We start from the raw sequence: 19,265 nt of genomic DNA, 5'->3' as shown, positions 1-19,265 counted from the left end.
TTGCAACCTAACGTTTAAATAGGTTTAAAGCATAAGTTTTTTAATAATAAAAAAATAAATAATGTGACATGTCATCCTAATAGGAGAGAGATAATGTATTTTCTATGTCAAGTATAGTTTGAAAAAAATAGATAAAATTGAGTGATATTATAATCCTAAAACAAACATAAGTGATATTCTAGATAATTTTCCAAACAAACTCTTTTATATTAGGTAATATATCACTAACATATAATTAATATATAGTTGGTCTGTGCACGGCCACTACTTAGTGTACAACTTTGAATCTTTTGATTAAACAAGAATACTCAGTCATCACCATAGCCAACCTATCCAATTTAAAAGGACGAGAAAATCAAACGTTCGCTCATCACATATATTATTAGTAATATTTTAAACTCTCAAACTCATCATCTTCTCTTGTGGTAAAAGTCCAAAGGGAGAGAGAATGGTGGTGGAGAGAGATATCGATCATCTTCCAAAGAATGCGGCGAACTACACAGCTCTCACGCCCTTATCCTTCTTGGAAAGGGCCGCCATGATTTATCCTAACAGAAAATCATTAATTCATGGCTCTGTTCAATACACATGGCTTCAGACTTATCGCCGTTGCTCTCAACTGGCTTCTGCTCTTACCAAACGCTCCATCACTTTCGGAACCACCGTATGTTCTAAACACTCTCTATATAATATCCGCATTAACCTCTGCGCTTAAGGTTTTGGTGCTACTGTATAAATATGCTTTTGCAATAAATTTGCTATATATGAACAATATTTTTTTTTTGGAAGAGTCGGAGCAACATAGGCTAGATCTAATTATTCCATGTACTGTCTGTTAAATCATTAGACAGACTATCAGTTAGCATAGTATTTCATTGACTAAACCAAATAACTTTCTTCTGTATCCGATATAATCCCTGGAAATCGGATACAGATGAGATACCTGTAGATAGTCATATAGGATTTGATTCCAAAGACTAGATTCTGTGCATTGCTGGTATTGATTTATTGATCTATATAGCAGTTCTGATACTATGTTTCCCAATATGGATAAGGGCAATTCTTGTAAAATTGATGAATATAGCCAATTGCATTAGACATGAGTTGGTGACTTGGTGTGAGTCTCAAGACACATTTTGTGTTCCTCTACAGTGCTTTCCCCTGGTTGCAGGATCCATCCAAAATTGATGTGTATGTCTTTACTTGTTCTAAGTTTTCTTCGAACCCTTGTTTGGTAGTTCTGGAATTTGAAATTAGCTCTTCTGTTGCCATTAAGCTAACCTTGATACCACAGCATGCTCATGTTCAAGTTATGTCTATTGCTAAATGAGAATTTGGCATTTCAATCAAGTGTTTCAACTTGAATGGTTTAGAGCAAGCAGTTTTATATCTTCACTCTTAACTCTCACTTCCACTCTTTATGGATCACCAAAGTAATACAGATTGACCATATAAGTTAATTCCTCCTTGGAGATCAGAAAGGAAAATGTTTTAATTAAGGAATAAATAAGCTAGCAAGGATCCTTGGCTGTTGGAGATTATGCATACAATAACATAAAACAATGTACAAATTCTACAAACTAAGCTCACATTGTCTCATTTCCTTGTGGAGCAAATGAGTCGGTGGAGGCAGATTGGCCTATAGTTTGGGCATTACAGAATGGTGTTTGATCTTTTGACATATATCTAGTAGGTTCATTACATGGTTTTGTGCTTTGCATTTCTCTAAGCTCATTCTCTCAATAGAGGTTCTGTTAGGAAGCCCATATTCCAAGAATTTTTTCAGATTGTTTACATAATCTGTTTTACACTATAAAGCTAATCAAGCTAAACCTATTCTGTTCAAAGAAGAGGGGTAGAATTAATTGAAAAAATTGTAGTTCGGAGATAGATGCTCATGTTTTGATTCTTTTGAACTGCTTCTTCTCACGATGGACAGAAACCTAAATATTTGTAAATGTTGTGTTGCCTTTCTTTGTTTGTTTCTTCATATGAATTGAAATGACATGATTTAGACTCTCTTATCAGTTCTTATGGATGTACAGTGTTATCCCTCTTGATAAATGCAGTTTTCTGGTATCCAACAGGAACCTTATAAGTCTTTCCCTTTATTGGCTTCATGTCAGGTTGCTGTGATTGCACCAAATGTTCCTGCTATGTATGAAGCTCATTTTGGAATTCCAATGGCTGGAGCTGTTCTAAATGCTGTCAATGTTCGCTTAAATGCAGACACAATTGCTTTTCTTTTGGGCCATTGCTCAGCTGCAGTTGTCATGGTGGACCAAGAATTCTTTCCATTGGCTGAGGAAGCTTTAAAAATTTTAGAAGATAGGAGTGAAGGAAAATCAAATCGACCACTTATTGTAGTTATCGCTGATAAAAATTGTGATCCCGCCCCACTTCAATATGCTTTAGATAAAGGGGCAGTTGAATATGATAAATTCTTGGAAACTGGTGACCCAGACTTTCAATGGAAGCCACCACAGGATGAGTGGCAGAGTATTGCTCTGGGCTATACTTCTGGTACGACAGCTAGTCCTAAAGGAGTGGTGCTTCATCATCGTGGTGCATATCTTATGGCTTTAAGTAACGCCGTTGTTTGGAGTATGAAAGAGGGAGCTGTGTACCTTTGGACTCTACCAATGTTTCACTGTAATGGTTGGTGTTTCACTTGGACACTTGCAGCAATTTGTGGGACCAACATATGCCTTAGACAGGTGATCTCTTGGTCCTTTTCTTGATCATGGAGTTTTCTATGTTATTTTTATGTTACTTATAATAGCATAGCGTATCATGATCATGAAATATCGCTGGACATGTGAGTTGACAATGAGATACTGCACTTTGAGCTGACCATTTTGCAATAGAAGTAACAATGAACAGATAGAAGTCATGATTGTCTATTTTCACCCACATTGGCCCACTTATTCAGTTTCCATGAGTATTTTACAAAAGATGCATATCCAACAAAATTATATTGTCTTCTGATCATACAAATGACCAAACAAATATCATCGACATCCTATCGTTCCAACTACGAGAGTTAGAAACAATTATTTAGTGTTTTATCTTGACATAGGTTAATGGACTAGGAGAATATTAAAGAGAAATATATTATCTTAGCATATACTTTTAACAAAGTAACACCGTGTCTACTTCCTAATTAAAATCTCAGAGATTATTGCACGAGTTGAATCTGAAATTTTTTGAATATACTAAGAGGAGGTTGGACACATACCTTTTTGGTCTATATCTGAAATAAAAGAACAAAAGTAGCTAGAAAAGATAACGGCTTTGAGGCTGGTCAAATATGTTGATGTAATTCTCCCTGCTTCTTGCTTTTGGCTCTTGACAAGGTTGCGTTTTGTTTTTTTGAGTGGTCCATATGCAGGTAACTGCAAAGGCTGTTTATTCCGCCATAGCTCACCTTGGTGTAACCCATTTCTCTGCTGCACCTGTGGTGCTCAATACCATAGTTAATGCTTCAAAAGAGGAGACCATCCTTCCCCTGCCTCGGCTAGTACATGTAAGCACTGCTGGTGCTTCTCCTCCTCCTCCTGTTCTTGCTGCAATGACTCAACGTGGTTTCCGTGTCTTGCACACTTATGGCCTTTCTGAAACCTATGGCCCCTCCACTTTATGCACATGGAAGCCTGAGTGGGATTTACTTCCCACAGATGTTCAAGCGCGTCTCAATGCACGTCAAGGTGTGAGATATGTAAGCCTGGAGCATCTGGATGTAGTTAACCCCACGGACATGACACCTGTTCCAGCCGATGGGAAAACGATGGGAGAAATCGTCTTCAGGGGTAATGTTGTGATGAAAGGCTACTTGAAGAACCCGAAAGCCAATGAAGCTGCTTTTGCAGGAGGCTGGTACCACTCTGGTGACCTTGCTGTAAAACATCCTGATGGGTATATTGAAATAAAAGACAGATCAAAAGATATTATCATATCTGGTGGTGAAAATATTAGTAGTGTTGAGGTCGAGAATATCCTATATCAACACCCAGCAATACTAGAGGTCTCCGTTGTTGCGAGGCCTGATGAGCAATGGGGAGAGTCACCTTGTGCATTCGTGACATTAAAGCCTGCTGTAAAGGAAACAGATCAGCAGCAGGCTGCAGAGGATATTATAAAATTTAGTCGATCAAAGATGCCTAGGTACTGGGTACCAAAGTCAGTGTTTTTCGGACCATTGCCAAAGACAGCTACAGGGAAAATACAGAAGCACTTGTTAAGGACAAAGGCAAAGGAGATGGGGCCATTGAAGAAGAGTAGATTGTAAATGTAACACGATCGACTGGTTGCCTGATTTGTCTTTGTAATTCTAAGACGTCTGCTTTTTTTAGCGCTCAGTCTATGCATCTCTGTGTATCATGATCTTCCTTGTAGATAAATAAGGTTATGTTTCAGATTTTTCCTAGATAATCATGGAAGGGTACCATGTAAGTTTTTGTTATCATGAACTATTGGTGTTCTTTGTATTTTAAACTGAATGGTAACTATTGGTTTTTAAATGATTCTTATACAACATCTTTGATTGTTTACCTTCCCTCTTTGACAACTTTTTTCTTTGTAACACTTGAGATTGATAGAACTGCATGCATACTGTTTGTAGTTTCTACTTGACTTCTTTCCTGATCTCCCTATCTTATAAGCAGTGGAATTCAAAAGAAAACGGTACAAGTCTAGACGACAGTCTAATTCCACAAGTGAAGTCGAGAAAGTATTATAAGACAAAATTCAACGTAGAATGTAGAGACACCACTATGATTCAAAGGGGTTAGCTCACCTTAGCTAATAAAATGGATATTGTTTCGAACTAGATTTTTGGCATCCAGAAGCATGTGGTGCAAGTCTTCAAAAAGATGTGCATGAAAACAAATAATGTTAATTGTATAAGATAAACTATAAATAAGCATGATATAGGTATAACAGTGCAATGAACATAAATCACCTAGATCAAACTTTTGTAGTCCCTACACAGATAGAAGTGCTCGGCCAAAATTGTAGATACTTTGTAGGTAGAATTGCTCGACCTCTCTCATAGGCCCTCGTTAGTCAAATTACTACGAGCCTGTTTGGATTGGTTTAAAAAAAAGTAACTTTTCAAAGTGCTGAAAGTTATTTTAAAAATAAGTAGTTATGTGTTTGGATAAAAGTGTTGTAGTTGAAAAAACAAATTTTTTAATGTGTTTGACAAATATTAAACACTTTTTTTAATCAAAATTTCTAAAATACCCTCAAATTGAGGAAAAGAGAGATGTTAGGGTTTTAATTCAACATGAGCAATTTGGGAATTGTTTTTAAAAATAAGGATAAAAAGGTAATGTACTTGGTCAAACAAAAATGACTTATAAGTTTAAAAAATAAAGTAGGATGACCTCCACTTTTATTTTTTGACTTAAAATAAGTCACTTTGACTTAAAATAAGTTATTTTGATAATTGTCAAACACTCTTTTTTGACTTTTAAGTTAGTTTGACCAACTTAAAAGCCCATCAAAACGAGCACTACACTAAATTCATTCATAGACACTCACGAGCAGGGGCAGATGTACATGGATCGATGGGAGTTCATTCAAACCCCTTCATTGAAAAAAATTATACTGTATATATAGGATCAATTTTTCGATTTATATGTATATACTAAGTGATGGACCCCCTAAACATACAAAAAAGGGCTTGGTTCACTGTAAAGGGGGTTCAAGAATTCACTACCTAAATGCTAGGTTACGGGTTGATTCGATATAACAATGCTTTTTCCCATAGTTTCATCTGATTTTCATTTTTATTTCTACATAAATGAAAAACTTGTTTTGTTGAAAATCTATTAGTATTTATAATATTAAAAAATAAGTTTTTTTATTTAATTAGGTAAAACGTACAACATTTTTTTTAAGTTTTCATAATTAAAATTTTAAAAAAAATTCTCTCATACTCATTTAAGTCAAACGTTTAATTTATATTTGATTAGGAAATAATATAATTATAAGTAAGATTAAATAAATAAGAGTAATTATTTAAAATTTATAAATAAATACGATTGTCGCGATATTTTCCAATCTTAATAATATTTTCTCGACACAAATTCTATTGCTACAATATGATCGGATTCAAAACTATTCCTTAGTTAGTCTCAAAGATTAAATAACGTTTATATACAACAATGACACACATAAGAACCATAATATCATTTTAAAAAATAATTCTGTCGTACTTATTTTAATGTTATGTCAAACATATACTTACTCGATTTTATTGTTTGGGTTGAGATGGAGTTGAATTTTTCTTAGTTGCTTCAATCTGATCCGACCCATTTATATTTGACCCGCCCCGCTTATATGGATACTATTAGTGTGCTTACTTATATTTTTGAACCCCCCTCAGTGAAAATTCTGTCTCCGCCACTGCTCACTGAGTAGGCAGGGGTGTATAGGAATCGGGTTGGTTTGGATTTTTAAAATAAAAAAATAAATTATTCATGTTAGGTTTTTAAATTTATAAATTAAATTAATAAATTTTGAATTTTTCAACCTCAAATTTTTTTTGAATTTTCCGATAAGTATTCATATAAACATATAATTAAGTTGTGCTTCAAATATCTCTTTAATCCTACCAAAGTACAATAATCTAAGGTGTTTCCTTAAAAAATCATAAAATATGATATGAGTGATGATACTAAAATATTGAAAAAAAAATAATAACGAAATTTCATTAAATAATATTATGCAAATAAATAAGTCAAAATGAAAATGATCATAATTTTGAAGTACTAAATCATGTTAAAAAAAGTCTAATAATTAAGACGAATAAACATTAAAGATAACCAAAACTTGGTTATGTATTTGATTTATCTAAACATATTAGTAAACAATAAATATTAAATATTATTGTCATTCCTAGTACTAAATTGATTTTTTTGTTATCATTTATGACGGCCCTTTTGTTCGTTTTGAGTGCTAGAGTTTTTTTATTTCATAAAATACTTTTCGATAGATTTTAAATGGGTATTCTAGACTATTTGTAACTATAATTATAAAATTAGTGGGATAGTTTTAAAAATTTATTTAGTTTAAAGTTAAAAAAATTACAGTAAAATTAATAGTGGCTCACTTTAACCACTTTATACTTAACCTTGTATAATAATTATGAGTAATTATGTAAAAAGAAATAAGGGTTTAGGGCAGGAATCGTACCTGCAATATCACAAAGCGGCGACCAACACCAAGTACGTTTTCACAAGTTTTGGTTCATTTGTTAAATAGATTAGCACGCTTTATTATTTATATTGTTGGTTAGTAGTAGCTGTAATTTTAGTTCTTAAAAGCAAAACAACTAATCATATTTTCTAATTTGGAAAATTGATAATTCTGGATTAAGTTTGTTGGTGGGTAATTAAGAAATAATGAGATTAAGTGGAGGATGATCATTAGCGGTCACAAGATAGATTTTAGAGGTTGGAATTGAGAATTCCTCCTAGGCACGTGTGTTTATATAATTTATGGTAAATATAATTTAATGTATTGTAGTGAGTTTTCATTATGAAGTTTGACTTAGATAAAAGTGATTACATTATGATTTAAGAGATTTGATTGTTAAAAAGTTGATAAGTCATTAATTGATGAGGTGTTGGCAGAAAGAAGTTGTTAGGTTCAATTTTGAATGTAAAGTCTGGTTTTTGGTGTTGTTGAGGAGTTTATTTTCGTGAAACTTCATGGCAAAAAAAACGAGTTGACTTTTAAAATTAACTTAATTATCATACTAAAAAATCAAGTTTTGATATATTGAGATAGGTAATTAAATTTTAAGTGTATTATATAATTTGAATATCCTTAAAGTTATGCTAATTGGAGGAATAAAGATTTACCCTTAGGCTTGAACTTTAGGAAATTGATTATAGAACTTGGTGATTTATTGGGTCTAGGCTAGATACATAATAACATAGTGTCTACAGACTCGTAAATTACAATTATGCATACTTGATAGATTGAAAAGGTTCGGAGGCATTAAGGAAAGAAAAAGCATTGGAGAAGTAACTTGTCTGACTTTGATTCTTCGATGGAGGTAGGTTATGGTTTATTCTATTTGATAGATAGACTCTTAATAGTATTTGATATGCATTGAATGATATTGTGAAGTTCTCTATGCACTTGATTGTGTGATTGTGTAGCTTGATCGTGTGGTTTATAATTGTTCTGAAATCCTAAGACCGTGAAATTTATATTCTTGAACCCTCTCTATTGAAGTGATGCCTTGAACAAATAAGGCTTGATGAAATATTGTTAATGAGTTGAAAAATGGTGATAATAAATGATAAATTAATGATATTATTGGATCGGAGTGTCACGTTCTGACACGGTATAATTGGATTCTGACCCGGTATAATTGGATTGGAGTGTCAATTTTGACATGATATAATCGGATCGGAGTGTCACGTTTCGACACATTATAATTGGATCGGAGTGTGACATTCCAACACGTTATTATTGGATCGGAGTGTCACTTTACGATACGGTATAATTGGAGTCGGAGTGTCACATTCCGACACGGTAATATTAAAGGAAAAAGATATTGAATTAATTTAATGTACTCAATCTCGAAGAATCCATTTCCCAAAGAAGCGTGGTGTGGAGGCATGAGTCCCCATATGTGTGCTTGATATTGTGATTGATTGTGTACTTACTTTAGTGTTGTTGTCACTGGTTCATGTTGTTTGTTGCTCGCCACCTGCCAAGTGTCTTTGTTGATTTTATACTATTATTCATTGTATATTAATTTCTATTTTGGGTTAGCCGATGATACCTACTCAGTACATGTTACCCCGTACTGACCCCTAATTGTGTTTTTATTTGTTTTGCTTTTATGGAGTGCAGCGAGTGTACCAGCGATTTTGACTTAGTGTTTGGAGATTAGATGTCTTTGGTGTGATGACTTTCAGATTTTGGGGATAATGTGTAATAAGACTCTAGAGGTTGATTTTGTTGGTTACTTTAATAAGTTTTGAGCTTCCGAATTTTATTATTGTTCGTGGTTGAATTATTAATATATATTGGGGTTGCATTTCTTGGTTCGCCCATTTAGGAGGTTAAGTATGGGTGTCACCCACGAATCATTTTAGGTCATGACAATCTTGGTATCATAGAGTTAGATTAGGTGATCTCATCACACAAGGACAAGTCTAATAGAGTCTTGCGGAACGGTAAGGGGACGCCTTTACTTTTCTTCGAGAGGCTATAGGACTTTAGGAAAACTTTATTTCTTTCGTGCTACTTCTTGAATCCAATTGGTATCTAGGTGATACAAATTGGTATCTGACCTTCTTCACTCTATTTCGCATATGGCTAGTACTAGAGTAGTAGAATTGAAAACAGCAAAGCTAACAAGAGAGAATGCGTCTTTAGAAATAAATATGTTTTTTTCACTATAGGCATGTAATGACTAGTGACTAATATGATCTTTTGATTAAGTTTTATTGTTGAACCCCCCATTATTCATAGGTATTGATCATGAAGATGTTTATGCTTTCATTCTTGATTGTTTCGAGTTGCTTCATAAAATGAATATAGTGGAGAGGCTTAGTGTTGAGTTTACAATTTTCGTAAAGGAGAGCTAGAAAATGAACACCATTACTTTAAAAAATACAGTTAGTAAAGTTTCATAACATGTATGGGTTTTTTAGCGAATAATGAAACTAGGTTGTGCCAATTGAGGTTAGAACCTTTACTACAATTTCATGGATTGATTATATATTAGAGAGGGTCATCGATTCTTACTTGATTAGAGTTATAAAGTGTATTACTTTTTGTATTGACTTGATATAAGAAGTAAATCAAATTGTTTAGGCTAGAGAGAGAACAAATTCAATATTTTGCAGTCATTCAATGGGTAGGAATGTGTGTGTTATTTGGGTACGATCTTCTTGATAAGTATGATGTGTTCTAGTGATGAATTTAACGGCCTTTGACAGTACTAGTGTTATGTGGAAACAAATACATCGATTGTCAAGTGTAAATACTAACTACTTGAGGAGTTATTAGTGGTATGACATGCTTAGGTAATGTGATTCGGTGTTGCATTCACATTCGAGTAACCAACTAGTTTGTTACTATAGAGACTTGGCTTCAGCATTGTTTTAAGGCAATTTTTAGTGATGATCTTTGGTACGATATTAATGCATGAAGTCTATCCTGAGGGTTCTAGGACAAGTGATTTTAACTTAAACTCCAAATGAGTGGATTGATGACGAAAGGACAAACTTATGGATACAGAAACAAATTGAGTATACTTGAGTGAATGTAATTGAAGATTTTAGTTAGAGAGTGTGTATAGAATTTGGATTAGTCCTTTGCATCTGATTGTATAACTAGATTGAGGTGTGATGTTGATGAAAAGGTTGACTTCGTAGTGATGACATGGACTTATTGAGCATGATGGTAAAATGAGTTAGTGATGAATTGTAATTGAGATGCAAGTATAGAATACAATTGTTGGTCAAATAAATTTGGTAGGGTAATAATGACTTGTGAGTATCTAAGGTTGCAATTTTCAATCATTTAGTGAATAACGTGATTGTATGAAAAGTTCTGAGAGATGTTGAGGCACCACTTGAATAGAATTTAAAGGAGAGAATCATAATGAAAATGAAATAAAGTTAATGGGATGAGTGTAGCCTTCGGAAAGAGGTGAGAGTAAAAATATTTTATCCGATTGCAAGGACTTAAAAGGTATCTCTAATGGGAATGATAATTGGGTTCGGAGATGTATGATTTCATCCACTTTGCTCTGATTATTGTAATATTGTCATATGTTAATCTAAGTTGTTAAAAACTAGTGGATAAGACTTGACAAAGAAGTGTACAAAGGTTCAACTCCGGTGTGATGATAAGTTTTTCTTTCTTTCTTTGTAATTTTGAATTTGGTAATGAGTACGGTTGAGTTATTTTCTGGAATATATGGTAAGATCGATGGAGAGGAGACCAATGATATACACGAATTCATAAAAATCTTCAAGGTATGAGCTAATATTGATAGATAAGGGGATTAGGTTGCACAATTGAATTCACAATTCAAATTTTTGGTAGTAAGTATACATTCTTAGTGGTATATAATGTCAAGGATTTTTGGATAGAGAAAAATATTGGTAAGCGATCCAGCAAGAGGAACAAGCATCTGGTGTATTGAAGAGTTCAAGATATTTAAAATTTTGTATCATGGGAAAAATTTAGGAAAAGTGAAGGAATATGACCTCTCATAAAATCCTTGCTTTGTAGAGGAAGGTTGTATTGATTTTTGCATAAGAGATTAATTATGACTGTAATATGTAACCTAGTTCAGTACAGACTTACTAGGGGTGTATCATCGACTTTTATAAAAATTCAATCTTGATTTTGGTGACAATCAATGATGTGTGTAGGATATGCGTTGTTATGTGGGGCTAAATTTTTAAAATTATGATAGGTGACTTATGAATGCGCAGTATGGACTTACAGTTATACACGGTAATCTAGGATTTGAGGGGATTGAAACTACTATTTTAAATGGAACTACAAACAGTAATGTAATGTTTTTTAGACACTTGATAATAAATAGAGGTTATGTGCTCTTAAATATATAAACTTATGGTGGTGACAAAAGTTTTTGTAAGTCTTGGTATGAGGTATGTAATGGTTTGAATGGTAGTTTAAACTAGGTATATGAAAGATTGTGTAGAGTCGACATTGGGAGTGATTAATTATTTTATCTCGATGAAAAGGTACTATCAAATTTGAAATTAGTGTTATTAGCCTTGTTTGAGACTCGTATTTGTCATAAATGCTTAAATAGAAAGAGAGATAATTATAGTTTGAACATGTATTTGATAATAATACTTTGATACTAATGATGGTTTGGGAGTAAGGTAGATGATCGATGTGGTTATGATGTTTGTTAGTTTTTAGAGTGTTGGCTTCCGTGGATGTGGGGTTAGATAAATCAAGTATGTGTGTAATTATAATAGGGTCTAAATTGGTGATTGTGGGTAGCTAGAAAATCAAAGAGATAGCGTCATATGAATGAAACTATCGAATGAGTATCTAGAGTTATTCGACCTTGGTTATGTACATTCTTATGTGACCAATTACTTCATTCTAGGCATGGTTTAGAGTATTATTCACTTTCTATGTCCGTGTGTGTTTTTGCTTCTGTGTGAGTTCCTAGTATTGTACCGATTCTGTGATTGTCCTCATAGTAGGGTGGCATCCTGGCTTAGACTTGTTCATTCGAGTTATGGAAGATCTGGTGTTGTCTGGGATAGAAGAAGTATACTAGTGAGTTCGACACGTACGACTTTGCTTATGAGAATTTATAGGAGACTACTGTCAAGACCCTAAAAAATGAACTAAGGTGTATAAAGCCTCACATGTGCCTAAAAAGGTTAATAACATGTTAATAAAGTGTTATAAAGATTGTATAGTTTATTTGAAGTGGTTTGTGGGTCAAATGTTCAAAAACAACCAAGACATTTGAAAGTTAGTCTTTTGACGTGCTAGTGTGTCCTTGTATGTTTGCCTTGTTTTCATGTGTTGTTTGGAGTCTAACAATAGTGTAGGTGACCCCTAGTATTGTAATTACCATGTTTAGGGTCAAAAAGTCTGGGTACGACTCCCCAAGGACCGCTATAGGGGTCCTTGAGGAGGATCCAACCATTAGCCAACAAGCTGCCCAAGCAGCAGAATTTGTACATGAAACGAACATGTCTGCATCGCGGACTTGTTCCTCCCAAGGATTAATTTTTCCTCCGCGTCGCGGACTCTACTGTCTCAAAATTTAATTCTAAAAATCATGTGGGAACAGCTCCGCGACGCGGACTTGTTCCACGACGAAAATTTCAAAAATGAAAATTAAGTTTGACATGTCTAAAAGTTCAAATAAGTATTGGGGCGTTTTGGAAACTTTGGGTGTCGGTTATAAACTGTTTTTATGACCTATTTAACTCCTTTCCCAAATCAAAACCCCAACACCCAATAAGAAATAAAAATTTCAAAACATTCTTCTCTTACAAATTCTTTAAAACCTCCATTGGAGACCAAAACTCAAGTTCAAGCTAGGGGCTGGATTTCTATGGTTTATTCTCCAATTTTTCATGGATCTTCAATAAATAAGGTAATGGTAATCGTTCATCCTTAGTTAATCTTCAATCTAAGGAGTTCAATCAATGATTTTCAAAAGTTATTGAAAGACCAAAATTCCCAATTTTCAATCTAGCCCTGGGTTCATTGTCAAATTGATTTCAAAGTCATTCCAATGATGAATTTATGTTTAATTATTGCTTTTAATATGAATTTCAATCCAATTTCATGAAGAACCCGTGATCTACTTAATCTTTCAACTTATGATATTAATAGGTCTTGTGATCTTGATAATATGATGATTCGATTATGTTTAGATTACAATGCATTGCTTAGTTCTATATTCCTTTATGTCAATTGATTATCAATTGTTGGTAATTAATCAAGATGATCATTAGCTTGGAAATTTGGTAAGTTGACCTATTTCTTCTAATTACCTTAGAATGTACATTGAATTGTGATGATTGGTATGGTCCACTTATGGTGGCAGTATTTACATTCTGTACATGTTTATGTGTTTATGATCATGGGCTTGAAGGCATTAGATTCAAGATGAATTGATATGATGATTCTAAGTTTAGGAAGTTGAAGGATGTAGCCTTGATTCTAGTATCATGTTCTAAGTGATTTAATGTTATGTGAAGTTATATATAGTCTTCCACACTAATTGCATGATTTAGGTGTGTGGATGATATTGTATATATGTGGATGATCATGTTAGGGTTAGGTATGATCTATATGGCTAATGATGATGAGTACTCTTGTAGGATGACCCCTACCTATGAAACCCCTATATGAATATGTGATCAAAGTATTCTAGGAGTCTACTATTCTAATGTTGAATATGTTCTTGTCTCATATGATGTAATGCGAGTGTGTGTAGTTTATAGTCCTTAGTACTCTATGTGTGCATGACTTAAGAATGTTGTACATGTGTTGTGATCTTTAGAGGGTGGCTTCCTCAATGTTATGTTATAGTCATTATGTGATCATGTTGACCAATGTACACACAGTTCATACATGTCTATGAGTAGGATAGATTCATGATGACTAAGGAAAGGATAGTTCTCCTATGCATCATTACCAATTTCTATGTATGTAAGTATATAATTAATGAAGTTATGAACATGTGTGATTATAGGTGTTATGTGAAGGTAGATCTCACATTATATGCATACACACATGATGTATGATTGTATGAATATGTGAAAGAACATTCTCACAAGAAGTAGGATCTATGATGAAAGGAAATTCTCATCTTAGAATCCTTTGAGCTATATGATGTGTAAAAGAGCAAGCTCCTAAAGTCTTCTTTATGAATCAATGTATTAAACACTTAAATATATTTAAAAAGAGAGTTTGAGCCTACCACAGAGTGAACATGACAAATGAGAGTGGGGGCTTCACGTTTAGCAAGTCCGACTTCTCACAAGAGAACCTTCACGTTTAGCAAGTTCGGGTTCCCAACATAGATTTTGTCTCATCATATGGAAACCTCCATGTCTATCAAGTCAAGGTTTCTAGCAGCAATCTCCATGTTCCATAACTACGTGCCCCCGTAGGTTATAGCTATTGGATCCACCTATATAGCTATGTACGATTGTTACACCTTAGGCAAGTGTTAACCTCTCTTTTCAGTGTTGGAGGAGAACACCAGATTTCATGTAGCTCACATGATCTATGTCAGTTATGGCTATGTCTCTCGAAAGTTAAAAAATGAACTAAAATAAGATTATGGAACCTAATCGCAACACCTTGAGGAGGTTACTTAATATAGGTAGGACTATGGACCCTACCCATGCATTGCACTAGTGAACTCCAATAAAGGATAAGATTAGTACATGTATCAAAGTAAGACTTATGTTATGTATGAATTGTTTGAATGCATGTTAAGTGACTTTGCTATGTCAAGACATGAATTATGTTTATGTATGTGAATTGTACTTATTGCTTCTAAATAAGTTTACTTAGTATATATGGGGGTATGGGAGTCCATATGTATATTTCACAAGTAAGCTTGTGAAGAGGTTACGAGGCTGGTTTACTTGTGATATGAACTAAGTGACTTATGACTAAGGTTGCAGTAAAGGAAAGAGTCTATATATGATAGTATGAATTATGTGCCTTATGTCTATTGATAAATGAAAGTGTTATGACTTATTGAGTATGATATGTCTAGTCTAGAGTGACTTCTTAGGTACACTTGGAGAAAGTAGTATTATGGGATGCTACCTACACATTGCACTAGTGTGACTTGGGGGTTGTCTTAGGTAACAGTCCTTATGTGAAATTGACGTCTATGATGTGATTATGACTTAATGAATATATGTGGTTGTGTTTATGAAGCGTATCTATGAAAGACTATCTGTTGTGACTTCAAGGTGATACACTACACTAAGTACACTTGAGGGTTGCTTAAGAAAGGAAGTAAGACAAAAGAGAAGTAATATATTGTATGTATGGAATATGCCTCAAAGTATGATAAATGACTGTATGTGCTATTATGAGTAGTGTACATGTCTGTATATTGTATGTGAACTATTTTGTGGTTAGATGTGCTAATGTTCGTGAAGTTTTACTAAAATGCATGATGCATGATTTCTAACTAAATATCCTCTTTAAATGCATGTTTTTGCATGATTGTCATACTTAGTGCATTCTGTACTAATATCATTCTTCTTCATATTTTACACAAAGTGTAGGTGGTGATGGCTAGAGAATGCATCAGTATCATGTTTTGGCTACGCGTGGTGGAATGTGAGGACCATTTGGTCTAGTTTTTTTAAATTTTAGGGTTTGTCTATAATAGCTATTGATTTAGCATTTCAACAATGTTGCTAGAGGCTATGTATGCCTGGGTGTATCACTCGATTGGTGGTTACTTGATCATTTTCTTCCTTGGGTTAGATAAGTTTGATTCTATATTGATGAGTACCAGATGTCTAAAGAGTAAATTTTTATAACTTATTCCCGTGAAAGATTGTTTTGTGAGAAGGAAATTTTGAAAATGTGTTATGGTTTGTGTATTATGATTATGTGGAGGTTAGTTCAGGTTCACTTCTGGTTGTAGCCAATATTTATTCAGAATTTTATCATTGTTATGTTAGATAATATTTGTGCTGATGGTTGTGTCAAGGTCTAGTTGGAGAATCGTCAGTTGAAGAGTCCATTATTGGAAATAGTTTTGTTGTTGGTTGAGTTTACATACAACAACAATTATCACTAGAGTAGTGAGATGGGCCCATTTAAGGCATTATATGGGAGGAGGTGTAGATCTCCAATTGATTGGTTTAATACTTTTGATATAAGACCTTGGTGGTACTACTATTTGAATGAATTGTTGAGACAACTACCTTTTCTTACCCTCACCTTCCTTTGATCGTTCGAGGACGAACGATGGGTAAATTGGTATCTATTGTAATGACCATTTGTTCGTTTTGAGTACTAGAGCTTTTCATTTCATAAAATGCTTTCCGATAGATTTTAAACGGGTAATTTAGACTACTCGTAACTATAATTACAAAATTAGTAGTGTAGTTTTAATAATTTATTTAGTTAGAGGTTAAAGAAATAACAATAAAATTAATAGTGGGTCATTTTTTACCACTTTATAATTTATCTTGTATAATAATTATGAGTAGTTATTATGTAAAAAGAGATAAGGATTTAGGCAGGAATCATACCTGCAACATCAAAAAACGGCGACCAACACCAAGTAAGTTTTCACAAGTTTTGGTTCATATGTTGAATTTTTTAAATAGTTACATACGACTTTCATCAAATACGACTTTCCGCATAATTCTATATGTATCTATGAGATCAAGTATGGAATTCTGTTTATTCACTTTAAATTGAGTACCTGTTTCCCTCCCTTTCCTGCTAGGATTGGAAATCCTGTATTTTACATATTCATACGATTGAGTCCTTGGGTTTTCGAAATAGTGTAAAAAGAAGTGCTTCGAATCATTGCTATTTGACTCGAACCTGTTCTTAAAAAGTTGAGACATTTCGAATTATTTTTTGACACGGACAAAGCACGCTTTATTATTTATATTGTTGGTTAGTAATAGATGTAATTAATTCTTAAAAGCTAAACAACAAATCATATTTTCTAAGTTGGAAAATTGATAATTCTGGATTAAGTTTGTAGGTGGGTAATTAAGAAATAATGATGAATAAGTGAGGATGATCATTAGCGGTCACAAGATAGATTTTAGAGGTTGGAATTGAGAATTTTTTATATGCACGTGTGTTTATATAAATTTATGGTAAATAAAATTTAATGCATTTTCGCGATTTTTCATTATGAAGTTTGACTTAGAAAAAAGTGATTATGTTATGATTTAAGAGATTTGATTGTTGAAAAGTTGACAAGTCATTAATGTCACATCCGCGGAACACCCCCTTAGACGTAACTGGCGTCGTCCTCCTCATCGAGGACTAAGACTAGTCTCTTATCTCACATCATTACATTCATAGGTTTAAATTGTGAAAAATTTAAAAACTTTTCTATATCTATATTGAGGTTTACATAGACCTCTCACATATTGATAATATATTCATATCGAGTATACTTAGACCCTTCGTATAAGAAGATTACGTAGTCTTCTACTTTTATTGCACATATATTTATATAAGATATAACATAGTCTTAAAATCGGATGTCTCATCTCATAACCGTCTAAACAAGAGTATAAAAATTGGGCATAACTCATACAACAATATAATAAAAGTCACATATAGGCTATACAATCTTTAGTACTCAAAAGAAAGAAATGAACGTATTGTCTTCAAGACTAGAACAACATCAATAGCTTGATAGTGGCATTGACCTCGGAAAGTGAGGACCTACCCAACTTGGATGAGTGAGAATTCCAAGTCTTCCTTCAAAGTCCTCTCAAAAGCCTTCAACGACCGGATTCTAAAATGTTGGAGAAAAGGGAGAAAAATGGGGTTAGCACATTACTTGTACCAAGTATAGGACCATATGCACACACATCATAAAATCATGCTAAAAGGAGACAGTTCATTTAAAGTATGCAATTTCCTTTGAAAAGCCCTTATGCACATACAAGAGGACCATACCAACCAATAAGACATATTCATTAAGTCAAGATCATGTACATCACAAGACTAACAATATTAAGCCTAGTCAAGTCAATAAGCATATCATCATACTTGAACATATAAGTAAGACAACTCTATCATCAACTTATAATATCAACAAACATGAATAAGAGTTCATTACAACATAATTAAAGCAAGACAATTACTCATGAACCCTCATTAAGTCCACTAGTGCAATAACTAAGCAAAGTCCCATAACCTTACTCAATCAAGTAAACCTAACAAAAACCATAACCAATGTCCAACTTCACATAGCATGTCATTAAGAGTAAACATCATCATACTTTAGCAATGGAAACCAAAGACATGTTCATAAGTGAAGCCAATATCATATAGTGTCATCAACATGTAAGATCATCATATACATATCATTTACATTTATAAGGATATACATAAATAAGAACATCCTTCTAAGACTTCCCTTAAGGCTAACTAGTGCAATGTATAGGTGGAGTCTCATACCCCTACCTAGACTAAGTCAAACCTCTCAGGTTATCCTAGTTAGAGTCCATTTTATTACTTTATTTTACTATTGGGAACATCTTGCTTTAACCGACATAGAACACATGAGCTAATGTGGAATCTGGTGTCATAGAACCCTACACCGAAGGAAGATGGACTACTTGCCAAGGTAGTACCAAAACATGAACATAGCAACTATGTGGATCCATAAGCTAGTATTCCATTGGAGGCAACACAGTTCAAGAACTAGGAGATATAGTTGGGACCCTCTTTATCCTACATGCATTATAGTATCCTATCTCAAGAGTACATTAGTGATCCTACCTTCCCTAAATGGAAGGTACACTTCTCACTCTAGTTCACTCGGTCCTAAGCTAGAGTCCCTTTTGAACTGTCTTTAATACCTTTATTAATAATCATAACTTAATGTAGGTCAACGGGTCTATCCCTTATATAATCATCATCACCATAGCTCAATAAGAATTTCATGAGTATTATCCTTTCATTACAATTCACACAAGTGAGGCTAGCACATTTACATATCACTTCATAATAAAGCACATTGT

At 33.7% G+C, this 19,265-nt stretch overlaps 1 protein-coding gene across 1 annotated transcript; it reads left to right on the top strand.

Annotated features, from left to right (window-relative positions):
- The first annotated feature begins 275 nt into the window (after positions 1-275).
- Positions 276-4,550, top strand: LOC107006622 (acetate/butyrate--CoA ligase AAE7, peroxisomal-like). The gene is made up of 3 exons (XM_015205139.1): positions 276-664; positions 2,127-2,717; positions 3,392-4,550. The coding sequence occupies exons 1-3, from the start codon at positions 449-451 to the stop codon at positions 4,286-4,288; spliced, it is 1,704 nt and encodes a 567-aa protein (XP_015060625.1). The 5' UTR covers positions 276-448; the 3' UTR covers positions 4,289-4,550.
- The last annotated feature ends 14,715 nt before the right edge of the window (positions 4,551-19,265 follow it).

This window comes from Solanum pennellii, chromosome 1 (genome assembly GCF_001406875.1).
Source record: "Solanum pennellii chromosome 1, SPENNV200".
NCBI lineage: Eukaryota > Viridiplantae > Streptophyta > Magnoliopsida > Solanales > Solanaceae > Solanum > Solanum pennellii.
This window is presented reverse-complemented; position numbering and strand designations above follow the sequence as displayed.